The sequence below is a fragment of the Puma concolor genome, chromosome A3 (genome assembly GCF_028749965.1).
Source record: "Puma concolor isolate L17-30 chromosome A3, mPumCon1.1.hap2, whole genome shotgun sequence".
Taxonomy (NCBI): Eukaryota; Metazoa; Chordata; class Mammalia; order Carnivora; family Felidae; genus Puma; species Puma concolor.
Window position 1 is genome coordinate 122341288 of NC_141669.1, and position 26713 is coordinate 122368000.

Below are 26713 nucleotides of genomic sequence, written 5' to 3' on the forward strand. Positions count from 1 at the left end.
AATGAAAGTGTTTACAATCTGACGTTTTATTAAATGTGTATAGGCAGATTTATATGTTAAAAACTTGATTTGTGTCTATGAATATGAAATCTGAACTATTTTATCCACTGGAAGGCAAAGGAAAGGTCCTACATTGTGGGAGGAAGAACTGACGAGGACTCTGCGATCCCCGCTGGCTGGCTCGCTTGGTGGTGGCGGGCCCAAGGTGGCAGTGGGCTCCAGGCTGGCAGCGAGGCCTCCAGAAGCTCTCGTGTGTGCCCAGCTGCGGGCGTGGGAACAGCATGTGGCAGCGGAGAGTCGGGTGGAGCCCCTTCACGTGGCAGGCGGCATCCCAGACTGGCCAGTCCTTCAGTGTAATCAGTTCAAATTCAGTCCGTTTCTGAGGAGAAAACACATGCCTGTCACCTCCACATCAGCTGCCGCTCGTATAGCCCCCAAAGCAGCCTGATCCTCGCCGTGCCAGGGTGCTACCGCTGGCTCCAGGGACCTCTTAATGCCACGAGCAATGCCTTCCTGCCAGCCACTCCTCCATTCTCCAGCCCAAGGGACCGTGACTCAAACCCATTCATCCCAACTCCAGGCTAGCCATTTTTTTTTTTTTTTTTTTAGTTGTGATAAAATATACATAACATAAAACTTACCATTTTAACTATTTTTGAACGTACAATTAAACGGCTTTAAACATATTCACAGGGCTGTGTAACCACCACCCTATTTCCAGCTAACCAAGAATACACTTAAGGGAAATTTTAATTTAAAACAAAAAATGAAATCAGTTTATTCTAGTTGCCATCAAGCGAGGGTGGGCATTCCCGAGGGGCAGGCCCAGGGCTGGAGAAGGTGCCTGAGGCAACCAGCCCTGTGAAGCCACTCCTGTTCCCTGGGGCCCATCACTCCCTATGAGGACCTCAGTGACTCATGGGGGCCCAGAAGAAAACAAGGTCAAGTCTGGAAATATCAGGTCCTGGAACCAACTTCTAAATGTCCCCAAATCGGAGAATCTGAGAATCCAGATACTTCCTCAGTTCCCACAGCCTCCTGTGAAAAGCTAAGTTTGATCGCTCCTGGCCATCCTGTGATGAGGGAGGCCTCTACGGAGACAAATACCCAAAGGTGGGGAGGGAAAGGACGGGCTGGGAACTCGGGTCAGGATCCAATACTGACAATGTGACTTATCTGTGGCTACAAAACTACCTTCAATAAAATCATCTCAAGTTTTCTTTCAAGTTCTAATAATCCCAGAAATATGATCCAGAGAAACTGAGGAACAAAATGCAGGCTTTTGATTCCACAAGAAGGAAGATGACTTTCTATTACTTCAAATCAGAAAGAACAACAAATCAGAAAGAAATAAAAATTTATAGGACTTCCATCATTTAAAAAAAAGGGCTTCACGTATCTGAGGACAATTAAAGCCCCTCTTTCCTTCTGCTCGCCAAGATGAGTTGAATTTCCTCAATAGCCCCACTGCTCTCTCCTATGCAGGGGTGGTGGGTCTGCCGGACTCAGATGGCGCTTTGACCTGTTCTCCGATTGCTAAGAAATGGCTAGAAAAGCTGGCACCCTCGTACGTTCACTGTGTTCCCGCCCCCTGCACAGGTTTGGAGAAACGTGAAACAAAATAAAAACACAACTCTCCACCCTGTGTCAGAGCCACATCCTGTGCCGATTGCTCCTGCTGTGGGGCAGCCTCTGAGATGGCAGGCACCCCTGGGCCATCGGGGACCTCCTACCCTCCCCACGGAGGATGGCCCTGTACTCCCAGGGGCCTCCTTACCCAGCTCCAGTGCAGCCTGGGGACTCGGCGCATCAGAGGGCTCCGAGCTGGCCTCGGGGGCTCCAGGCTCCCACGACTCACTGTTCTCCGACACCTCCGAGTACCCGTCACCAGTCCCTCTGTGAGCCGCCGCGGGCTCACCGGCGCCCTGGTCCTCGCCGCCGGTGTCCGCCACGGCCCGGGTCTCCTCGCCCATCTTCTCAGCGAACCACTGCTTGACCTGCTGGGAGCTCATCTGGGTCTTGTCGCACAGGCTCTGCAGGTCCCGCTCGAAGAGCGTCTGGTGCCTCAGGTAGTAGTCCTGCAGCAGCTCCCGGCTGCCAGGGGCGACCGCCAGCAGCCCTGGGGGGAAGTTGCCCCGCTTGTAGTCCTCGTACCACTTGAGCTGGCCGTTCTTCAGGGCGTACCTGCTGTCCCCGAACCAGCGCACCACCTCGGGCCGCGGCAGGCCGGTCTGTGCCATGATGGAGTCGTAGTCCTGGTTGCTGGGCCACCGCGTCTGCACGAAGAGCTGCCGCAGCAGGTGCCGCTGCTGGGCCGTCTTCTTGCAGCTTGCCTTGCCCGGGGGCTGCTCGGCCGGCTCGCCGGGCCCGCCGTCCACGGGCTCGCAGGCACCCAGCCCCGGGAGCTCGCCCTTGCCGTTGGCTTCGGTGACTCGCAGGTTCTTGAGGTTGATCTTGATGGGGCTGACCTTGCGCTCGGCCAGCGCGTGGCCACCGGCCTCTTCTGGGGAGCCGTCTCCGCCAGGGACCCTCAGGTCGCCAGCCAGCTCCTCTTCTCCCACGTCGTCCTCCGCAGCCGCCGCCGCCTCCTCCGGAGCGGCGCCCTCATCGGCCCTCTTGGTGTCCTGGGCGCTCACTTTCTTGCGTCTCTCCGAGAACCAGCTGTCGATCTCCCTCCGAGTCATCTTGGTTTCAGTCCGCAGGCGGTCCAGCTCCTCATCGGGAGGAAGGGGGTTTTGTGCAAAACTGCTCTCCAGGGCTCGGAGCTGCTCGGGGGCTCGCTCCTTGTACCTGGTCGGCGTGAAGTCGGGGGTCTGGTGCCAGGCCTGCCGTCTGGCTGAAGGAGGGGCGGCCAGGGTGGCCGCCGGTGGGACGCAGGGCCCCTCTGGGGCCTTGGCCGCCGGGGCGAAGGGCGTGTCTGGCCCGGGGTCAAGGACGACGGGGCCATGGTCGCCGGGCAGCACGGGCCTGGAGCCCTTCAGGTTCCGGCAGTGGTACCTGCGGTCGCTGAACCACTTGCGCACCTCTCTGGTGCTGAGGCCCGTCACTTTGGTCAGATGCTCCACCTCGCTCTGGCCCGGGAACTGGTTCCGACAGAAGCTTCCTTTCAGAGCTGACAGCTGCTCATGAGACTTCTTGTTTTTGTAGATGCTGGCGTCGAGGAAGGCCTGGGAGGTGATGCTGGGGCACGCCGTGAGCAGCGACTGAGCCGCGTTCACCACCTTCACAGCCGACGTCGTGTTGGAGCACACGGTGTTGATGGGCGCCACGGCGGGCGGCTTGGGGACAGACGTGACTGCCGGCGGTAGGGACGAGCCAGGCGCCTGCAGCCCGTTGGCCATCAGTGGCTGAGTGACCAGCAGGCCACCTGCTGTGCCCTCTGGCTGCCCCACCACGTGGCCTGGGAGGGCGGCCTGGATGAGGTGTTGGACGCCGCTGGCGTTGGCAACCAGGGGCGTGTTGAGGACGGTGATCGTGGGCTGGGGCACAGACTGAATGACCGTATTGAACATCTTCTTCCGGGCGTCCTCGATCTCCTCAGGGGACCAGCTGATGCCCTGCTTCAGCCTTTGGGCCGTGAACCAGATCTTGAGCTGTTCCTCTGGATACTTGGTGACCACAGTCAGATAGCAGAGCTCGGCTTTGGTAGGGTAGGGGAACTTGTGGAACGAGTTCTTCAGAAAGCTGTTGGAGTCCATGGCCGCGTTGTAGGTGGGGATGCTGCTCAGGGGGATCATCACCTTGGGGAGGGACTTGGATGTGGGCGGCGGCTGGTGGTGGTGCTGGGCGCGCCCGGGGGGTGGCTGCTGCAGGGGGAGGAACTGGGCGAGGCCGGCCGGCAGGACTGGCACCGCTCCCATCGGGGGCCCGTTGGCCACGTGTGGCGCTTTCGCCGAGCCGGCGGCTGGCTGACCGACCGGGACCGCCCCGTCAACAAAGGAGTGGTCCCCCTCCTTCGCCTCGGTCTCCCCTGCCGACGGGTTTGGTAAGGCCGCGTCACCGACAGGCTGACTGGGGATGTTCTCCTTGAGTGTATGAATTTTTTTGGCTTCAGCTTTGCCTTTCATTATCTTCATGATTGGGGTTTTGGTAATAATGATTTCGGCCTGTCCGTCGGTCCCTTCAGTGTTGGGCTCACTCGAGACGTCGGGAGTGCAGGTGCTCTCGGGGACACTCTGCTCCACAACTACATGATTGTCTGGCTTGGCCACATTCCACACAAAGCTGGCTTCCCCCGAGTGACACTTGGCATTGTGCAGAGAAAGCCCCTCAGGAGTTTTTGCCAGAAAACTGCATTCAGTGCATACAAAAGTTGGGTCCTTGTTAAAGTCTGTGTGCTCTGAGTTCATGTGCCCCACAAATTGGGTTATGTCCTGGGATCTGAAGTCACAGTATCTGCAGGAATAGGAATAGCCGTCTAAAGTGCTCCGGTGCCCATTGGCCAGTGTGGTGCCGTCGGTACTGCTGGGCATCTGGGTCACCTCCCCACTGCCCCCGGCGGGCACTTCAGGGGGCGGCTCTTGCTGGGGCCCCTCAGGCAAGGTCTCAGCCGGCTGGGCCTCCACACCGGCCTCCTGCAGCACCACCGCCTTCACCGGGATCATACACGGGGTGGTGGATTTCCTCTTGCTGGCCATGGCGACCACCGCTCTGGCTGATCGGGGTCGGGGGGGGGGGCGGGTGGCAGGAGAGAGAGCTTGTCCTGTCCAGGGCCTCACTGTGGAAGTTCCAGCTGCTCCATGAGGGCCAAAGAAACGGTTTCTGAGGGCAGTTTTTTCAGTTGTTTGCAGAAGGCAAGTTTTTCCTATTAAACCTAAGGAGGAAGAGAAAACGGTGATTACGATCTCTCGGGCTCTGGCCACGCACTTCTCAGATGCCCACACACACTCAGCTGCTTGCCTCTGATCACTGGGGCCTTTTCACAAAGAAGGTCACCAGCAGCTTGAATGTGAAGCCCCCTAAACACTAACAAAATCATGCCCCGAAGAATGCCCTGGGGGTGTTCCAGGGGATGTTCCATGCCCTGACAGACTTAAGCCATGCATTTTGTTTTGTATTTCCCTCTGTGTTCTTGTATTAAGTTACTCAGATTCAAAAGCCAAACAACAACAACAAAATAATCCTGTTTTGGACGCCCAAATTAATTCTGACCATGTCAGAGTGAGAACAAAACATCCTAGTGTAACTCTTGTTTAAATGTTTGGGCCAACAAGGGTTTTTCTTTTCATAGCCTTCCCACATATGACAACAAGACACCGCCTCTGCCTCCCCCAAGCCGGGCCCAGAGGCCAAGTCAGCCTCAGTGTGCGAAGTGGGTGCGGGGCTGCTGGCTGCCACAGGAGCCGGGCCTCCCTTTGCAGCCTTTCCCTGTCTGCTGCCCTATCACACCCGGTCCAGGCCACGGAAGAGGGAGCACCTCCTAGTTACTGGCTGTACCCCGGACCGAAGCCGAAGCTCGGAGGGCCAGGGGAGCCACGGACCCACTTTGCGGTGCAGGAGTTCAGACTGTAGCATCACCTTGGGTGTGCATAATACACGTGACCTAGCATCGTGCTTACTTCCCTTTATATTTCCTTTGGTGCCTTTTTGTTCCTTAAAAGAAACAAACAAAACACTTTAACATCTTTGATCATTTGAAATTTGTTTCAAGGGCGCCTGAGTGGCTCAGTCGGTTAAGCGTCCGACTCTTGGTTTCGGCTCAGGTCATGATCTCGCGGTTCGGTTCTTGAGTTTAAGCCCCACATCGAGCTTCGGGCTGACAGTGCAGAGCCTGCTTGGGATTCTCTCTCCCTCCCTCTCCCTGCCCCTCCCCTGCGCGCGCTCTCTCTCTCCCTAAATAAATAAACTTTTTTAAATTTTTTTTTTAATGTTTATTTTTATTTTTGACAGAGAGAGCAGGGCATAAGCCGGGGAGGGGCAGAGAGAGAGAGGGAGACACAGAATCAGAAGCAGGCTCCAGGCTCTGAGCTGTCAGCACAGAGCCTGACGCGGGGCTCAAACTCACAGACTATGAGATCACGACCTGAGCAGAAGTCGGACGCTCAACCGACTGAGCCACCCAGGTGCCCCAAAATTCTTTTATTCAATTTTTTTTTTTTTTTTTTTACGTTTATTCACTTTTGAGAAACAGAACATGAGCAGGGAAGGGGCAGAGAGAGGGAGACACAGAATCCGAATAAAAATAATTTTTTTCAATGAAATTTGTTTCAAATGTTGGAGTGATTGGTTTATTTACATATAAAGTCATTATAATTCTTTCATGAGATGCCATGAGAGAAAAGTGTTTCTGGGACCCCTATTATTAACATAGCAAACTGCAATACTGGTAATGACTAAAATAAATAGTAATTCTAATTCCAAAATCACCTTATCATCACTATTTGGATTTAATATGAAAATGTAAAGAGACAAAATATCTCTACTCAAGTTCTTAAATACTCACAGCAAACTATTTTTCTGTAAGTCTAACCCTGATGATCATGACGATAAAAAATAATTCCTGTTAAAAAAAAAAGTTGGGTGGGATAAGAATAAGCACACTAGACCTAACTACGTGTCACCATTTCTCCCACTGATTTGAAATATCATGCATACTTTTTTAAACTGAATTTTTAATTGTTAGGTAAAATACCTTAAAATTGATATTAAATAAAATAGATGAAACTAAAACTACCTGTAATTTTGTATACCCTTCAACCTAGTCCAAATGTCTTAACACATATTTTAGTCATACAAGGCACATACTTGTGTTTCGTTTTTTTTTTTTTAAGTTTACTTATTTATTTTGAGAGACAGAGACAGCACCAGCGGGGGAAGGGAAGAGAGAGATGGTGAGAGAGAATCCCAAGCAGGCTCCACGCTGTCAGCACAGAGCCCGACGCAGGGCTCAAACCCACAGACCACAAGACCATGACCTGAGCCAAAATCAAGAGTCAGAAGCTCAACTGACTAAGCCACCCAGGTGCCCTGTGTTTCATTTTTTTTAAATTGAAGATTTCATCATAAACATTTTCATCAAGCTTCCTAATGATATCATTCAATAGTTGCCTAATAAGGTCCCACTAAGAACTTAATCACCCTCCCTGCTACTGAACTGGCTTCCAGTGTCCCACTGTCACTGACAGTGAAATGACCTCTGGGCATAGATAGGATGTATTTTTTCTATCATCCTGAGGCTAAAGGCACAGAAATGGGTTTATCACCTCCACAAGTATCAACATTTCTAACATCCTCTATTACTGGCAAACATTTTAAAGCAAGTGCTTTACAATTCCAAATCAGGAAAACTAAGCATAATCCAATTCTGTACACAGTGAGCAAATCAGATTTCCAGAGAAATCACTGGGGACATCAAAAAGAATATCTGAAAGTGCAAGTTACATAAGAAAAACCAGGTGAACTGGACTCCGTCAAAATTAAAAACGGTTGTGCTTCAAAGGCTGCCAGCAAGATAGTGAAAAAGACAACTCACAGAAGGGGAGAATTTATTTGCAAGTCCTCCATCTGATAAGGGGCTTGTATCCGGCATATATGAAGAACTCTTACAACTCAACAATAAAAAGACAACCCAATTAAAAATTGGTAAAGGATTTGAACAGACCTTCCTCCAAAGAAGATCTACAAATGGCCAATAAGCATTAAAAAGTGCTTAACATCATTAGTCTTCAGGGAAGTGAAAAACCAAAACCACAAGGAGATACCACTTCCCCACTGGGATAGCTACAATCACAGTGACAAATAACACGTACAGGTGGAGATGGGGGGAAGTCAGAGCCTTCGTACATTGCTGGCAGGACATAAGATGGCACAGCCACTTTGTAGATTAGTTGGCAGTTCTTCAACTTCAAGTTAAATACCGAGTTACCAGAAAACCCAGTAATTCCAGTGCTAGGTATATACACAGAAGAATATGTTCACACAAACACTCATGGCATCACCATCGCAATAGCCAAAAGGTGGAAACAATCTCAATGTGCACCAACAGATGGATGAATAAACAACATTTGGTATGTCTATGTAACTGGCTTATTATTATGCTGTAAAAAGGAACGAAGCACCGTTAAAATGCCCAAACACAGACAGAAACATGGTAACTGCAAGTAGGCAGCTCCAAAATGCCACATTATATGACCACATTTGTAGGAAATGCCCCGAAGAGGTAAATCCAAAGTGACAGAATGTAGAGTGGTGGTTGCCAAGGGCTGAGGGGAGAATGAGGAATGACTGCTAACGTGTACGAGGTTTCTTTTGGGGTGATGAAATGTTCTAAGAACGTGAAACGTTCTGAGACAGTTGTGATGATTGCAAAAAAACGTGAATATGCTGAAAACCACGAGAAGGACATCAAACCCAAGAGAGGTGGAGGACAGAAAGCTCTAGCACTCAGTTCTGTAGAAAAAGGGCATCATTCCCACTTATGAGGTCCCTATACAGGTGACGTCATTTATCTGTGACACTTCCTGATTTACCTCGGTCCTCTTTTCTGTCCTGGGTAAAGATGAACAGCAGAGGTCGTGAACATAAGGCTGGAGAGGAGGGAGAGAGGGAAGAGAATGCACAGCCACCAGCGAACAGCAGCCCCAGGGGCAAACAAAGAGACCATGTGCTCACCTGAAGGTGGCAGCCAGCAGAATTCAGGGGCAGGAAAGCGCACAGCTCTGTCTACAGGGCGCAGGCACCCGAGACACTGCCATCACTGAGGTTTGGGATGGGGCTGGGCTTCACTGAGGAAGAGTTAAATTACGTTCCTGGCAATTTAGGCTGGGAGGTGGACAACATAAAGATGATTTGATTGGGGGAAAAATACCCATGGCATTGAAAATTAAGTCTCAAAGTAGCCCCAAATTGTCATTCAAGTCAATGACCAAGGAGAGCAGTAACGATTCTGAGTGGGCCAGGGGTCAACGCTGAAGGTACCTGCAATGTAACGGTAGTGGGGGTAGAGTGGCCATACTTGCCAAAGTGTAGAGTGTTCGGTACTGCGGGAGGCACGTATATACACATCTTCTCAGTCCATTCCCACAACAAACCCTGGAGCAGGAACTATCATTCCCATTTTACAGAAAAGAAAGGCAAGGCTCAGAGAAGACAGTAACCGCCTGAAGGGCACACAGCTGGGAAGCAGCAGAGACGGCCCAGGAACCTGGCAGTCTGGCTCCAGAGCCGGCAGCCTTAACCATTCCACACACACACACACTGAGTAACCACAACATTGTTGGAATAAGGGGTGTGCAGGACTTTCAAAAATGCTGTTTTCCCCTCAGTATTTATTAGGAAAAATTTTAAACATGCAACCAAGCTGAAGGAATTTTACAGTGAACACCCATATGCTCACCAAGTGGATGCTTACCGTGGGCTGTTTTTAGCAACATTACCTTACCTTTAGGTAAGCTGGGTTTGCTTACTTGTCATGCATTTTTAACAGGGCATCCAATAAAAGAGGTACTTAAAGGGTAAAGCCCCAATTATCTAAAAAACCATTCATCCACAAGACATTCATGGACCAGCTCTGACAAACGAGGCTCTAATTACCACGTGGAACTCCTAACTCAAGCCCTGAGTGACACTGGCGGATATAAATGCAAGGTTTTAAGCTGCCAAAGAGCCACAGACAAGGTCCAGGTGACAACTGCATGCTCATCATTCTTTGTAGAATCTTTTCTATACTCTGTCTTGAAAATTCATCTTGTAATTTTTTTTAATAAGAAAAGCATCTAACTTAAAAAAAATTTGTTTAATGTTTATTTATTTTGAGAGAGAGAGAGAGAGAGAGAAGAAGTGAGCAGGGGAGGAAGAGGTAGAGAGAGGGGTGAGGAGGAAACATGAGTGGAGGAGGGGCAGAGAGAGAGGGAAAGAGAGGATCCCAAGCAGGCTCTGTGCTGTCAGCATGTAGCCCAATGCAGGGCTTGAACTCACGTACTGTGAGATCATGACCTGAGCTGAAATCGAGAGTTGGATGCTTAACCCACTGAGCCACCCAGGCACCCCTAGCATATAACTTTTTGAAAAGTCTGTCTTTGGGAATTCAGAGCCGCTCAATTCACTAAATTAGCAAAGTTGCAGTTATTAATCGCTACATTTCAATACTGCAAAATATCCATGTGGGGCTTGAAAAAAATGTTTATAGATCAAATTCTTAAAGTGTTTAACTTTACATTATAGATAAGAACTTTTTTTTTTGTTTTGTTTTAATTCTGAGGAAAGAACTAGAAGCACAATGAGCTCAACAGGAGGACTCAACGTTTTGAAAGGCGACTCCCAGCAGACTCCTTCCAAGTCTGGCTGCCCTCCTAAACACACAGCCCACGACTTATCAGTAAGAACAGGAACCATGGGAGCAGCTGGCAGAGTTACAGAAACAGAACTTCACGGAGAGATTGTGGCATACTGCTCGTGGTTTTGAAAGATCAAACAGAGGACCACACAGGGGAAGAACGTGACTTCTATAATGAGGCTGGTTCGACAGATATGGGTATAGTCGAATATTTTACAGTAATCATTTCCTATTTCGGGGGGCACAGTATGCTTTATTGAGACTGCATGACGGGGCAGGGCTCCCCAAGCCCCTCCCCGTTTTTGGGTGTCTGTATGGAAACTGTGTAGACGTTGGGGTTCTCGGTGCATGGACCCCGGAGGTCATCTGACACACCAAGGACTGGGCTGTCTCCTACGACTGTAACAGTGATACCCACTCTTCCAACTTGGCATTCTCTTAAAAACTGCCCTGGAACAGACTGCAAAGGCAGTCCTGTGGTATAACAGACACTATGTACATTTCAACTTTATCCAAAACAAAAACTTGCAGGTAGCCTTCTCTTTTTGTAAAAAAATTGTTAGCAATAGAGATTTACATTGAGATTTACCCTTTTTACTTCCTCCTTCAAATTATGCTCTTTATGTAGAAACTTCTCTCTCTCAGAAACAATGAACTGAAGTAAAATTCGTCCCTATTCACCCCAAAGACAGCTGGTGTTAACAATCTGGTGTCCATTTTTCAAGTATGTTTTCTAGGCATAGATTATTATAACCACTTTTTAAACAACAAAATATGGAGTTGTATTTTACACCCCATTCTGCTCCTCAGTGTCTTCCGTGACAATGGGAAGAGTGGCAGAGTCCACGGTTTATATCACGCTTTTAGTTTTTTTACGTGTATTTATTTTGAGAGGGACAGAGACAGCAAGAGTGGGGGAAGGGCAGAGAGACAGAGAGGGAGGGAGAGAGAATCCCAAGCAGGCGCCGCACTGTCAGCACAGAGCCCGACGTGGGGCTCGAACCCATGAACAGTGAGATCATGACCTGAGCCAAAACCAAGAGTCAGATGCTTAACTGAGCCACCCACACACCCCTCAGCTTGCTCTTTGAAATGATGTTCTAATTATGGGTGCATCATAATTTACTTAACCAATCCAGCTGTTAACAGACATCTGCACATTTCTCTAGTTTTTAAGCTATTACAGGCAATGGCTCAAAAACTGTCCCTGCATGTATTTTTGTGCTTTTGAGAATTTCTGAAATTCTGACTTTCTTATAAGAATTTCTTACTAGTAAAATATTGTTAGTAAAATACAAAGTTGTCCTCCAAATAGATACTGATTTTCACTCTCGCCACCAGAGAACTAGAGTGCCCTCACTATCACTGCATATAGTTACTATTAGTCTTTGCTAATTTGACACACAAAAAACTGGTCACAATTGTTTTAACTTGCATTTCTTTACAGGCATGGCTGAAAACCTTCTCACATATCATTGACATTTTGTAACAAATTCTTTTTTGTCCATTGTTCTAGGGGATTTTGAGAGTCCTCCATATATATTTTTTTATTCCAGGATAGTTAACATATAGTATGCTGTATTAGTTTCAGGGGTACAACATAGTGATTCAACAATCCCACATAGTACTCAGTGCTCATCATGACCGACAAGTGTACTCTTAATCCCCTTCAACAGTTTTCCCCATCCCGCCATCCACCTGCCCTCTGGTAACCATCAGTTTGTTCTCTCTAGGGAAGAGTCCATTTTTTGGTTTGTCTGTTTTTTTTGTTTTTTTTTTTTTTTTCCATTTCTTAAATTCCACATATGAGTGAAATAATAGGATATTTGTCTTTCTCTGACAGACTTATTTTGCTTAGCATTATAGAGAGTCCTCCATATATTAAGGAAATTGGCTCATAATCTGTCATAAATGAAGCTGTGGTTTATGCCAAGATTTCAAAGTGTCTTAAATATTAGGAAATTTCTTTAAAAAATTAATTTCATTAATTAATTAAAGGAGAAGAACCAAAACAGCATTTAATAAGATTATACTCTCAATTTTTTTTTTAAGAGAGAGAGAGAGAGAATGAATGAATAAATGAATGAATCCTAAGCAGGCTCCACACTCAGCACGGAGCCCGATATGGGTTCAATCCCACAACCCTGGGATCCTGACCTGAGCCAAAATCAAGAGTCAGACACTCAACTGACTGAGCCACCCAGGCTCTCTCAATTTTTTATTGTGGTAAAAACCACACACTATAAAATTTACCATCTCAACTACTTTGAAGTGTCCAGCACAGTAAACTATATGCACATTCTCGTGTATCCTATCTCCAGAACTCTCTTCATCTTGCAAAACTGAAACTGTATACCCACTGAACAACAATGGATCCCTTTCCCCACCTCCCTAACCCCTGGAAACCATCATTCTACTTTCTGCTTCTGTGAGTCCAGCAAATTTAGATACCTCATAAAAGTAGAAGCATGCAGTATTTGTCTTTGTGTGACCGGCTTCTTTCACTTGGGATAATGTCCTCAAAGTTAATTCGTGTTATACCATGTGACAGGATTTCCTTCCTTTTTAAGGATGAATAGCATTCCATTGTACATATATGCCAAATTTTATCCATTCATCTTTTGAAGAATATTTAGGATGCTTCCATGTTTGGCCTATTGTGAATAATGCTGTTGTGAACAAGGGTGTACAAATATCTCTCTGAACCCCTGCTTTTGATACTTTTGCATATATACCCCGAAGTAGGCTTGCTGGACATATGGTAATTCTATTTCTGATTTTCTAAGAACCTTCATAATATTTTCCATAGCAGCTACACCATTTTACATTCCCACCAACAATGAATTTCTCCACATCCTCACCAACACTTGTTATTTTCTGTTTGTTTCTTTGTTTGTTTGTTTGTTTTAATGGTGACCACCCTAACATGTATGAAGTGATACCTCATTTGGTTTGATTTGAATTTCCCTAATGATTAGTGATGCTGAACATCTTTTCATATACTTGTTGGTCATTTGTACAGTTTCTTTGGAGAAAAGTCTATTCAAGTTCTTGGTTCATTTTTCAATCAGGTTATTTGTTGTGTTATAGGATTTCTTTATATATTCTAGACACTAATCCTTATCAGATAACACAGTTTGCAAGTATTTCCTCCTATTCCATAGGTCACCTTTTCAGTCTGTTAGATTGTTTCCTTTGAGGTGTAGAAATTTTTAAGTTTGGTATAGTCAAATCTGATAGTCAAATTTGTCTATTTGTCTATAGTCATTGTCTATTTTCGCTTTTATTGCTTGTGCTTTCCATGTCATATCCAAGAAATCATTACCAGACCAATGTCATGAAGCCCTCACCCCTATATTTTCTTCTTGAAGTTTTATAGTTTCAGCTTTTATGTTTAGGTCTTTCATCTATTTTGAGTTAATTTTTGTATACAGTGTGAGGTAACGGTCCAACTTCATTCTTTTGCATGTGGAGATCCAGTTTTTCCTGTACCATTTGTTGAAGGGACTATCCTTTCTCCATTGTGCAGTAGCCTTGGCACACCTGTTGGAAATCATTTAACTACATATGCAAGAGTTTATTTCTGGGCTATTACTCTGTTCCATTGGTCTATGTCCATCTTTATGCCAGTACCATACAATTTTTCTTACTGTAGCTTTGTAATATATTTTGAAATTAGGATTTGTTAGGCCTCCAGCTTTGCTTTCCTTTCTCAAGACTGTTTTGGCTATTCAGGGTCCTTTGAAATTCCATATGAATTTCAGGATTTTTCCCATTTCTGCAAAAAAAAATGCCATTAGGATTTTAATAAAAATTGCATTGAATCTGTAGATTGGCTTGAGTAGTAAGGACATTTTAGCAACATTAAGTCTTTTAATCCATGAACATAAGATGTCTTTCTTTTTACTTGGGTCTTCTTTAGTCTCTTTTGATACTGTTTTGTAGTGTTTGGTGTATGAGTCTTTGGGCTCTCTAGTTATTTTGTTCTTTTGAGGCGACTGTAAATGAGTCTGTTTTCCTATTTAGATTTTTCACTTCTAGTATATAGAAACACAACCGATTTTTGTGTGTTGACTTTGTGTCCTGCAACTTTGCTGAATTCTTTTGTTATGACAGTTATTTTTGTGGAAGCTTAAGGATTTTCTACATATATGATCATATCATCTGTGAAGAGAGATAATTTGACTTCTTCCTTTCCAAGTTGGACGCCTTTATTTTTCTTGACTAATTGCTCTGCTAAGATTTCGGGTAGTATGTTGAAATAGAAGTGGTGTGAGTGGGCATCCTTGACTTGCTCCTGATCTTAAAGGAAAAGCTTTCAGTTTTTTACCATTAAGCATAATGTTAGCTGTGGACTTTTCATATATGGCCTTTATTATGTCGAGGGAATTACCTTCCATTCCTAGTTTTTGGAGTGTTACCATGAAAGATGTCTAATCTTATCAAGTGCTCTTTCTGCATCAATTGAGATAATCCTATGGTTTTGGTCCCTCAGTCTGTTAATGTGGTATATTACATTGATTTTCATATGTAGTACATTCCTTGGGTTCCAGGAATAAGCCCACTTGGTTATGGTATATAATCCTTTTAATGTGCTATTGAATTTGATTTACTAGTATTTTGTTAAGCACTTTTGTATCAACAGTAATCAGAAATATGGTCAGTAGCTTTTTTGTTATATCTTTGTTTCAGTATCAGGGTAATGCTTACCTCATAAAATGAGTTTGGAAGTGTTCCCTTCTTTTCAATTTTTGGAAGAGTTTGAGAAGGTTTGGTGTCATTTTTTAAAATGTTTGGTAGAAATCTCCAGTGAAGCTGTCTGGTCCTGGGCTTTTCTTTGTGGAGAGCTTTTTGATTACTGATTCAAGTCTCCTTACTAGTTAGAAGTCTGACCAGATCTTTAATGGTTCCTCATCATCTAGTCTTGGTAGGTTGTGTGTTTCCAGGAATGTATCCATTCTTTCTAGGTTACCCAATGTGTTGGCATATAATTGTTCCTAATAGTCTCCTGTGATCCTTTTAATTTTTGTGGCATCAGTTGTACTGTCTTCTCTTTCATCTCTGATTTTTGTCATTGGGTCTCCTCTCTTTTTTCTTAGTCTGGCTAAGGGCGTGCCAATTTGTTTTAAGGGTGTGCCAAAGTTTGTTGATTTTTTCAAAAAACCAACTCTGTTTCACTGGCTTCTATTGTTTTTCTATTCTGTATTTTATTTTTGCTTTAATCTTTATTGTTCTCTTCCTTCTGCTAACTTTGGGATTAGTTTGTTCTTCTCCTAGTTCCTGGAGGTGCAGAGTGAGTTGTTGATTTGAGATCTTCCTTTTTTTTAATGTAAACATTTACCACTATAAATGACCCTTTTAGTACTGCTTTTGCTGCATCCATAAGTTTTGGTATGTTATGTTTGTGTTTTCATTTGTTTCAAGATATTTTCCAGTTCCCCTTGTGATTTCTTTGACCCATTGGTTGTTCAAGAGTGTGTTGTTTAGTTTCCACATATTTGTGGACTTTCCAGTTTTCTTTTTGCTAGTGATTTGTTTCATTTCATTTCATCTCATTTCCAACCACAAAGAAATGTGGTTGGAAAAGGCACTTGGTATAATTTCAATCTTTTAAAATTTGTTAGGGCTTTGTTTTATGTCCTAATATATGATCCATCCCAGAGAATGTTCCAGGTGCACTTGAGAAGAAGGCGCATGCACATTCTGCTGTTGTTGAGTGGAGGGTTCTGTATGTGTCTCACAGGTCCAAATGGTCTCTACTATTGTTTCGGTCTAAACTCTCATTTTTTAAAAGATTTAGGAAATGAAGGAAAAAAGAGGGAAACGTCCTGAGATAAAGGATTTCTACCAGAAACCACAACAAACATTACACCTAGTAGTGAAACACTCAACTCAGGAACAAGATAAGAATTCCCATTATCATTATTTAACATTGTAATGGGATCCTAGACAATAAGATGAGACAAACTGGTGTTATTTGCACATGAATAAGAAAATCTCCTGAAAAACTGTTATAATAAGAGGACTGGGTAAGAGGATGAGATAGGGGCTCCTAGGTGGCTCAGTCGGTTAAGCATCCAACTCTTGATTTCAGCTCAGGTCATGATCTCATGGTCATGAGATCGAGCCCCACATTGGGCTCTGTGCTGATAGTGCAGAGCCTGCTTGGGATTCTCTCTCTCTGCCCCTCCTCTGCTTATGCTATCCCTCTCAAAACATAAATAAGCTTAAAAAAATGATGAGATACATTTGCAATACACACAAATCATTACATTTCCCCTATGCCAAAAATAATCCATTAGAGAAGGAAATGGGAGGGGGTGGTGGAGAGCCCATTCACATTAACAACCAAAACTGGAAAAGATCTCAGAGTAAACCTTTGTAAAAACACGGGCAATATCTATATGGCAAAAACTGCAAAACTCTAACAAGAACAAAAAAGAAGACCTAAATAAGTGGAGAGTCATAGTATATTCCTGGAGGCAAAGATTCAGAGCTATGTAGATGTCAGTCCTCTCTAGATTAATCTCTAAATCCAGTACAATCACAATCACAATCAAAATGCCAGCAGGTAATGCAAGTACTGTAAAATGGGGACGGTAAAGTCTAGGTGATGAGGATGTGGGTGTTCACTATAAAATTAGTTCAATTTTTCTGTATGTCTGAAAGTTTTTATTAAAAAAATGTTTGAGGAATTGCCATCAGGATTCTTTATAGAATTTGACAAGCTAAATCTGAAATTCCTCTGGAAGGCAAAAAGCACAAAACAGCTTTAAGTTTTTTTTTTTAATTTTTTTTTTCTTTTTTTCAACGTTTATTTATTTTTGGGACAGAGAGAGACAGAGCATGAACGGGGGAGGGGCAGAGAGAGAGGGAGACACAGAATCGGAAACAGGCTCCAGGCTCTGAGCCATCAGCCCAGAGCCTGACGCGGGGCTCGAACTCACGGACCGCGAGATCGTGACCTGGCTGAAGTCGGACGCTTAACCGACTGTGCCACCCAGGCGCCCCCAGCTTTAAGTTTTAAAACAAAACTATTTAGATGAACTTGCTTTATAAGACATCAAAACATATTTTTTTAATGTTTATTTATTTTTCAGAGCACGCACAAGCAGGGGAGGGGCAGAGGGGCAGAGAGAGAGAGAGAGAGAGAGAGAGAGAGAGAGAGAGAGAGAGAGATGGAGACACAGAAACCAAAGCAGGCTCTGACATCACAGAGGCCGGTGTGCGGCTCACACCGCAAGATCATGACCTGAGCCAAAGCTGGCTGCTCAACCGACTAAGCCACCCAGGTGCCCAACATCAAAACATATTTAAAACTTGAGGGGTGCCTGGGTGGTTAAGCATCCAACTCTTAATTTTGGCTCTGGTCATGATCTCATGGTTCGTGAGATCGAGACCTACCTTGGACTCTGCACTGACTTCAGGGCCTGCCTGGGATTCTCTCTCTTCTCTCTCTCGCTCTCTCTCTGCCCCTCCCTCGCTCTCTCTCTCAAAAATAAACATTAAAAAACATTTAAAGCGTGAGTAATTAGAATAGTGTATTATCAGCATAAGAAATGATAAATGGATGAATAGATCATCTAGATACACTTTGCATACATGGAATTTTCAGAGTATGAAAACAGTGCTATTTTTAAATCAGTTGGGAAAGTGAGGCAAATTAATAAGTATTAGAGCAACTAAGTTCAATCCTCACCAATATTTTAAAGAAAAATAATTTCCAGGTGAATTTAACAGAGAAATACAACAAACAAAATCACAAACATATTAGAAAAAATACAGTAAAAATCTTTTTAAGTTGTGCTGAAAATTTTTTCTGTGCAAGACTTAAAACCTAGCAACTGCAAAAGAAAAGGTTGATTGATTTGACTTCATAAATATGATAAATTTTGACTACTAAAGGAAACCATTAATAAGGCTTAGACATAAGTGACACACTGGGAGGAAATTTATAAGATGACGATAATGTTTACAATGTATATGACAAAAATACTAGAAAGGGGGCAAGGAAATGAACAAGCAAATTACCACAAGCTATTAACTAGAAAAGATGCTCAACCTCACTGGTAATTAGGGAAATGAAAATTAAATTAAAAATGAGGCTCGGGGCACCTAAGTGGCTCCTTCCATTGTGCATCTGACTTTGGCTCAGGTCATGTTCTCATGGTTGCTAAGTTTGGGCCTGCACTGGGCTCTGTGCTGACAGCTCAGGGCCTGGAGGCTGCTTTGGATTCTGCGTCTCCCTCTCCCTCTGCCCCTCAGCCTCTCGTGCTCGCTCACTCTCTCTCTCTCTCTCTCTCTCTCTCAAAAATAACATTAAAAAAAATTTTTTTTTAAATGAGGCTCTTCCTCCTTCTTCACAGATTGACAAAAATCAGAAAAACAGACTGTGTCATATTCATGCAATAGGAGAGTATAAATTGGTGAAATTTTTATGGAGGTCAATTTAGCAATAGCCATCAAAACTTGAAAAGGCCTTTCCTTTTATCTAGCCATTTCACTCTGAAAAGCCCACATAATCTGATGAAGTACAAAAATACACGCACATGATCGCAAAGATCCCAATCAGGTTATCCACTGCATCATTTCGTAGTAGCAACAATGTCCATTCGTCAGGTGGTGATGAAACACACAATAGAGCTAGCACTAGGAAATGAAACGCAGCCATTTAAAAAGGTTAAGACCTATGGGTACTGATGTGAATACATCTCTAAGACGTATTTAAATAATAATATATAATGTGCTGCAAAATATGTTTCATTTTTTAAAGAACAATCTTTGTAGACTTATATTTGCTTGAATAGAAACAGAATTTAAAAGAACAAAGAATAAATACTGATCCATTGAATAGTGAGTGATTTTATTAGGACAGACAAGAACATTTACCTTTTTTTTGTAACTTTGTGCTTTCTATATTGTTTGAATTTGTTACAGTCATGTGTTGCTTTTTAAATATTTATTTATTTTTGAGAGAGCGCAAGTGGCGGCGGGGGTGGGGGAGAGGGGAACAGAGGATCCCAAGCAGGCTTCATGCTGACAGGCTGACAGCAGTGAGCCTGATGTGGGGCTCAAACTCACGAACCGCGAGATCATGACCTGAGCTAAAGTCACTCAACCGACTGAGCCACCAGGTGCCCAATGTATTGCTTTTAATTAAAAAATATCAGTAGATATTAAAATAGGTAAAATTAATAGTGCCAGTGAGCAGTACACCCTGCAATGGAGAGGCCAGCATATGGGGTGGTTGTAAGTCGCTCACACAGAGCAGGGAGGTTCGATGTGACATGAACCATCTGCGCAGGAGGGGTGCCCAGGCTTTGTCAACATGGAGCCCCTAAGTGGTATCACTATCTTGTCATTTACTTGCTAAGCCTGACTTGTGGAGGTCATTTGCCTGGAACAATACATGATAACTGCTGTGGCCTGGACTAGGGAGGTGGAGGGATGGTGACCACTCACGGTTCTTTTTTTTTTAAATTTTTTTTTTTTTAATGTTTACTTATTTCTGAGGCAGAGAGAGACAGAGCATGAGTGCGGGAGGGTCAGAGAGAGAGGGAGACACAGAATCCGAAGCAGGCTCCAGGCTCTGAGCTGGCAGCACAGAGCCCGACGCAGGGCTCGAACTCACAAACCGTACTCACGGTTCTTAATCCATCAACGAATCTGACCACTTCAAAGAACACTTGACACCCTGAAATCCATAAGGGCACAAATGGAGGCAGAATCCTTGCAGAATTTTGATACTTAAAAAGAGCACTACTTACAGAATTTTGATACTTAAGAGCCCTACTTACAAACATCCTAAATATCACATATTTGCGTGGAGTTGCACACAGTAGCTGAAAAAAATCAGTGAACCCCTTAAGCACCCGAAGCGTGTCAACAAGCTGTATTGGAGCCAGATGTGCGAACAAAACAAAACAAAAAACCCGGCAGGTTCTCATATGAATCCAGTCAGGGCTATAAGTGATCGAACGTGTGGATACCTTTCAGGATCACTGTTCAGCATGAGTCAAGTGATCCCAGCAGTGGGGATCAGTGGCTGGTGCTGTGAACCCTGCCAGAAGCTCCGAATTGAATCAATAGGTTCCATCTGAAGAGACTTCTGCAGTCTAAGATAACACCACACACAAGAGGATCAATTTGCACTGATGGCGCCACCGCTATGCTAGAAAGAAAGGCCGAGAAATTTCCATGACCAACTAGGAAACTGGATTTACTTCCATGTTATCACTCAAAGTGCTTCATAGCCTGCAAAGTACTTTCATTTCTTTTGATCCATCCCCCTCGCCTTCCAAGTCGCCGGTGGTTATTGTTCCTTCCCCCATCTTCGCATTGAGGTGACGTGACAAAGTCACACAGCAGATCTGCGGACGAGCCTGATATTCTGACTAAATCCCATGTTGTTTTTTAGACCATATTCACTCTGAATACCAACTGAATAATAAACCCACTACCTTTAATTATTTTTACATTATTTACATTATGAATTCTATTATTTTGAGCCTACTTACCAAGGGCTCAAAGGTTTTAGAAGCTGAATTATTCCAGTGTTGTCTTTTTTTAAATTAGGATTTGACAGGGCTACCATGATCCTTAATATGTATAACATTTTACACTGTCAGAAGAGGGGGCACGTTATTTACTCCTATGTATGACTACAGAGTTCTGTTACAGCGGGGCCAAGTGACTAGACCAAGTCAGTCATCAGGAATCTATAACAAAGAGAACACAAGGGAACCGTCCATCCTCAGGAATGTGTGTGGGCAGAACCTTGGCAGGCCAGCAGATCTGCTGGCTACAATTATCAGGTTTTGCTGAAACAAAGAAAGGAATCACAAAGAGTTCAAGCCTGTTTCTAAGCCGAATCCTCAAGTGTCAAAGCAACGCCAAGTCCAGTGCTGGCCTCCTTTTACGCTCTGGGTTGTAAGGGACACGATACTTTGTGCATTTAGTAATGACCCTTCAGTGGAGGGCTTGGGGCCAGAGCCCTCTACTTGTTTATTCCCCTCAACTCATTCTTGTTTCTCTCAAGTCACCAACAGAAATAGCCTGCTCCAGTCAGATGTTATCACCTTTTCCGTGAACACAAATTTATTCCTTCTCAAGCTCAGAAAGGTGATTATGATATAAATACAGAGTACCCAGAATTAAAGGGATTTTAGAGACCACATCAGTCTCTAATCACTCATCTTTGCATGAATTATGTTGAAAATATCACTAACCAGTTAGGAAAGCCTATGCTTGAATACTTCCAGAGACAGGAAGGTCAGCACCTATTGAGGTTGAAAAGATGTTGGAAATAGTTCCTTGCAGTAAACGGAAAGCAATTACCTTCTTTTAGGTTCCGCTCTCTACATTTTTCACTCAAAATAGTTGAAGACTTACTATGTGCTAAGTAACATGTGCTAGATACTGGGTATGTAAAGATTTTTAGAATTGTGCCACCCCTGTTCTCAAGAAGCTAATTGTTGAGGCTGTGAGGCTACTGGCCAATATTCTGGAGCTTCCTCGCCTACGGGTCACGTTGGATTTCCCTGACCACCTGCAATTAGTTATAACCAATGGAATGTAGACAAGTATGCCATCTCTAGGAGAAAGCTTTAAGAGAAAGTACATGTTCTGCTTCACTATTTACTCTCTGGCCCACAACTGGCAGTGTTCCAGATTGTGCCTACTCTGTTAGCATAAAGTGAGAACAAAAGCTGACCCACAATGTATACACACAGTGTGAGCAAGAAATAACCTTTGCTGTTTTAAGCCACTGAGGTTTTTGGACTTGCTTGTTACTATGGCATAATCCAGCCCATCCTGACCAATACACAGTATAAGGGAAGCCTGACAAATCAACCAAAGTCAAACAAGAAGCCAGGTACCATAGTGGAGGCACGCATGGGATTCAGTGAGGGTGTGGGAAAAGCCATACCACCTAAGTTATCCGGAGGACTCGGCTAAGGCCTCACAGAACAGGTAACCTTTGAATTAGAAGTTAAAGGATGAGTAGATACTGTTGAGAAGAGTGTTCTAGACAGGGAACACTCTATGTGAAGCCACCGAAGGAAGAGAAAACATGGTGTGTTCGGAGAATTACAAGGAGCTCAGTTTTGCTGGCATATGCAATCTGACTGGGGTGGATTTATCATGAAATAAATGAAGCTGATGCTTTGGAGACCCTCACTGCACAGGCATCTTCAGTGGCCTGTATCTATTGTTTTTATAAATTTATACTTATATTCTTTATACTTTTTTTCTTTAGGAAGGCCTCTCTCCTAACGTTCAGGTTGCACAAGAGCTAGATGTGCTTGGGATGGGGTGGAGGGGAGTAAGGAAATGATTCCAGGTCTACAGATCTTCTCTGTGGACCTAGTAATCTTCCACAGAACACCTTCTCAACATTTCAAAAAAGGAATCCTATTCCCTAGGAGTCTTTTCCCCATTCTTGTTCCTGCACTTCGTGTCACGGGTTGGACCGTCTGCGCCTCCCCATTGCTTTTCTCTGAACGTGTTCTTATTTGTCTACAGTCCTCTTATGAGCGGCGCCTGAATCGAAACTGAATCCTCCAGATACAGTCTGAATGGATTTAGCATTCTCCTTAATGGCACTTCTTGTGTCATACTTGATTTCTCCCCATGTTGTTACCCAAATGATGCCTGAGTATTTACACTGTGAGATTCCTCAAAAAATAGGGATGAGTGCTCCTTGATTTAATTCACATCACCAGTACCAGTACCAAAGTACACTTGTTTATTTTAGTTTAGGTTTGACAGACTCTGAGGAACAAGTTTAGTAAAGAAAAGAGAGAGAGTTCATTTAACAACTGTTTGCTAAGCACCTACCCTGTGCCAGGCACTGTTCTAGATGCTTTAGTATGAGCAAGATCTAAAAAATAAATAAATAAAGATCTCTACCTTCCTGGAGTTTACATTCTAGTTTGGAAGACAGACCATAAAGCAAATAAATCAATCAAATTGTAAGTGCAATGGAGAGAAATAAAGCAGGGAAGGGAGAAGGAGTCCACACTGGGTGGGGAGGGATGAGGCTGCAGTGTGAAACGTGGTATCTGGAATGGCCTGAGAACAGGACACGGGAGCAGAGACCTGGAGGTGAGGCAGGGAGCCATCTGGATGTGTGGGAAGAGCACACAAGCTGGCATGGACCCTGAAGTGACAATGTGCCCGGCTGGTTCAAAGGCCAGCATGGAGGCCAGGACAGATGGGTGGGAGGAGTCGAGAGGGTGGGAGAAGACAGGGTCAGAGAGGTGAGGAGGCCTACTGTGCAGAGCCACGTGCCATGACGACCTGGTTTCCCTGAGGTGGGCAGAGCCACGGGGAGCGCTTGGAACAGAAAGGGTTGACCCGATCCAACTTGTGTCTCCAGGTCGCCTCTGCTGGCTGCGTGGAGAACAGACAGCAGGAGAAACAAGTGGAGAAGCGGGAAACCTGTCAGGAGGTTATCCAGGCAGCAGATGACAGCAGCGTGGACCAGGATGGTGCAGATGGAGGCAGAGACGTGGCTGGATTCTAAATACGTTTTCAAAGTAGAGCCAACAAGATTTCCTGAAGGACTGGATGGAGTGTGTGGACACTGTATCCATAGCAATCAGGGAGACCTCCTGGGTTTCTGATCTGAGGGACTTGAAGGATGGCCCTGCCATCAACCAAGATAGGTTTGAACCTGGGAAGCTTACTGCAAAACTCAAAAGCAAACCTGTGCTGTTAAGACTGGAAGGTTCCTTTCCAGGTGAAAAACTGGATGGGGCCAGTTTGGTCAGAAGCATTTTAGAGAACTAACGGTCAGGCCGCTACTGAGCAGTGAGGCTGTGCAATGCCAATGCTCCGAGTGAAAAGACTGTGGTCTTTGCCAAAACCTGCTCACCGCAAAAGCCGAGGGAAGGCGGACAGAGGGTGGGCAGGGTAGGGGATGAGGAGTTGGGGACAGGAGGAGGCTGGGAGCAAACCTTGAGGGATCAAAGGATACCCTGAGAGTCAACCAGTCAGAGCCTGCATGCTGGGAAGCACAGGGCAGCTCCTTGCAAACTTAAACATATTATGTTACTTGCATCCTAAATTTTGTTTCAAATACAAAAGTAAATCACTTTATTAAATTTAAGACTAAAAATTTTAAAAAGCAATATAAATGGTTTGTTCTGGATGTGGTTTTACTTCTGAATTACATTTGTTTTGTTTTAATTGAATTTTTCCAATGTGGGTGAGAGAGTTTACGGGCTAACTAGCTTGCAGGAGACTGAGCCTGCTTGAACCTCTCACAAACATTCATTTAAAAAAGAACTCTCAGGCTCTCTCCTGTGGATATGATGCTCCTCCCCCTCCTTCCAGGCTCAGTCTGCACCGATGACTTTCTTCAATGGCCTCACTACAAAGCCCAGCAAGACTGTACGCAGGAGAAAGGATACTGATTTCACTCCCAGTAAGAGAAATGCTAATTAAAAGCACTCAGATTATTTCTTTCGCTTACTTTGGAAAAGCTCAGAATGTCTGACAATATACTGATTTGGCAAGGGTTTGAGGAAGAAAGGCACTCGCACTGCTTGCAAGAGAGAAAACTGGTAAAACCTCTATTGAGAACTATATAACAATAGCTAACAAAATTACAAATGCTTATTCCCTTTGAGTCAGCAAGTCGGCCTCAAGGAACATGGCCTGCAGATATACTTGTACACGTGTGCGATAGTGGATATGCAAGGTAATCCACTGTCCATGCTGTAATAACACGGGACTGGAGATAGCCTCCTTGTCCACAACACGGCCAGTAGGATAATATGCACCTGTGAAAAGGAATGAGGGAGCACTTTTTATACTACTATGGATTAATCTTCAAGACATCTTGATACAGGTTTTTAATTTTAATTAAAAAAGTTTTTTAGAGCAAGAGAGAGGGAGGGAGAGAGGGAGTGTGTATATGTGCACAAGCAGAGGAGGGAGGGAGGGAGAGAGAGAAAATCTTAAGCAGGCTCCATGCCCAGCGCAGAGCCCAACATGTGGCTCGATCCTACGAACTGTGAGATGATGATCTGAGCCAAAATCAAGAGTTGGCTGCTTTTTAAAAAAGCAAAGTGCAGAAAGAAAAAAACACATGTGCTTAGGTATGTATACACTTAAAATATCTCTAGACAAATACATGAGAAGCTAGTAACCATGGTTGCCTCTGGACAGGGGAATAGGGAGTCAGGGAAGCTTTTCCCAGTGAACCCTTTAAAATTCTCAACAATGTTGGGGCGCCTGGGTGGCGCAGTCGGTTGAGCGTCCGACTTCAGCCAGGTCACGATCTCGCGGTCCGTGAGTTCGAGCCCCGCGTCGGGCTCTGGGCTGATGGCTCAGAGCCTGGAGCCTGTTTCCGATTCTGTGTCTCCCTCTCTCTCTGCCCCTCCCCCGTTCATGCTCTGTCTCTCTCTGTCCCAAAAATAAATAAACGTTGAAAAAAAAAATAAAATAAAATTCTCAACAATGTCAATGTACCACGTATTCAAAACAATTAGAATTTGAATTAATATATAAATGGAAAAAATGTTAGCACATTTTCCAAAGTGTGTGGGCTGATACAGATAGCAACAAGTGAAAAGGTGAGTGGCTAATGGGGTTGGGGCAGAGGACAAGAACCTGTGATGAAGGTCAATGCCATGCGGCGCTCATTTACATTTCAAATTTCTAATAAATACAGATGGGCTTTTGGTTGAACTTCTGTAATGGTGTACATTGGCCATTTCATCTACAACTAAATATAACACAACATCTTAAATATACTCCATCTGCTGCCAGCTTAAAGCCACTGTTCTAAAATAACTTAGAAACATCTAAGACAAAGGAATCAGACATATATGCAGACCAACATCCTTCCCAATTAAAGACTCCTACAGCAACCTGTTATCCAGTCTCTAGTTAGAGTAGCCCCGTGGTCCAGGAGCTCATTATTGCTTATAACCATTTATTGCAAAGTTCCTTTCTTAGTCAGGCCTGATTCCCAGGTTTCAGATCTGCCTTTTGAATGGACACAGAACAAGTGAACACCCTTCATTGTTCACTCTTCAGTCAACCACTCTGTCCACATAGCAGCCTGTGCACACTGGAGATGACCATTTCCCCTGTCAGCACTCACCTCTGCAGGGTAAGCATCCCAAACTCATTCCACACTTTCTGTAGTGACCTGCTCTTTGGATACACCTAATCTGTCCAGGTCACTCTCAAAATGTGGCAATTAGAACTAAGCATTCGAGATGCAGCCCCATCAGAAGACAATTACACAGGAGCAGTGCTGTAATGATTATACTATCACTACTAATACTACCAGAAACCTATCTAGGTGGATGTTTTACTTTCTTTTTCTCCCCATGCACATGAGGAATTTGAGGCCCAGAGGGGTGACGTGGCCCAGTGGAACAAGAGAACACTACTGGAATTTGGCAGGACCGGGATTCTTTC

The 26713-nt window shown here is 44.5% G+C and overlaps 1 protein-coding gene across 13 annotated transcripts in view; it reads right to left on the reverse strand.

Moving 5' to 3' along the window:
* Positions 1–236: 236 nt before the first annotated feature.
* Positions 237–26713, reverse strand: part of ZHX3 (zinc fingers and homeoboxes 3) — a 125017-nt gene continuing 98540 nt past the window's right edge. For 10 of the 13 annotated variants that reach the window (XM_086702209.1, XM_086702198.1, XM_086702207.1 and 7 more), the window contains 2 exons: positions 1778–4813; positions 237–379 (listed from right to left, as the gene is read on the reverse strand). In XM_086702209.1, coding sequence (XP_086558335.1) covers positions 369–379; positions 1778–4637 — 2871 coding nt within the window. In that variant the 5' untranslated portion in view covers positions 4638–4813 and the 3' untranslated portion in view covers positions 237–368. Of the gene's footprint in view, positions 380–1777; positions 4814–20262; positions 20445–26713 lie in introns of all 13 variants that reach the window. The other 3 variants (XM_086702210.1, XM_086702201.1, XM_086702211.1) reach the window with 1 other exon arrangement.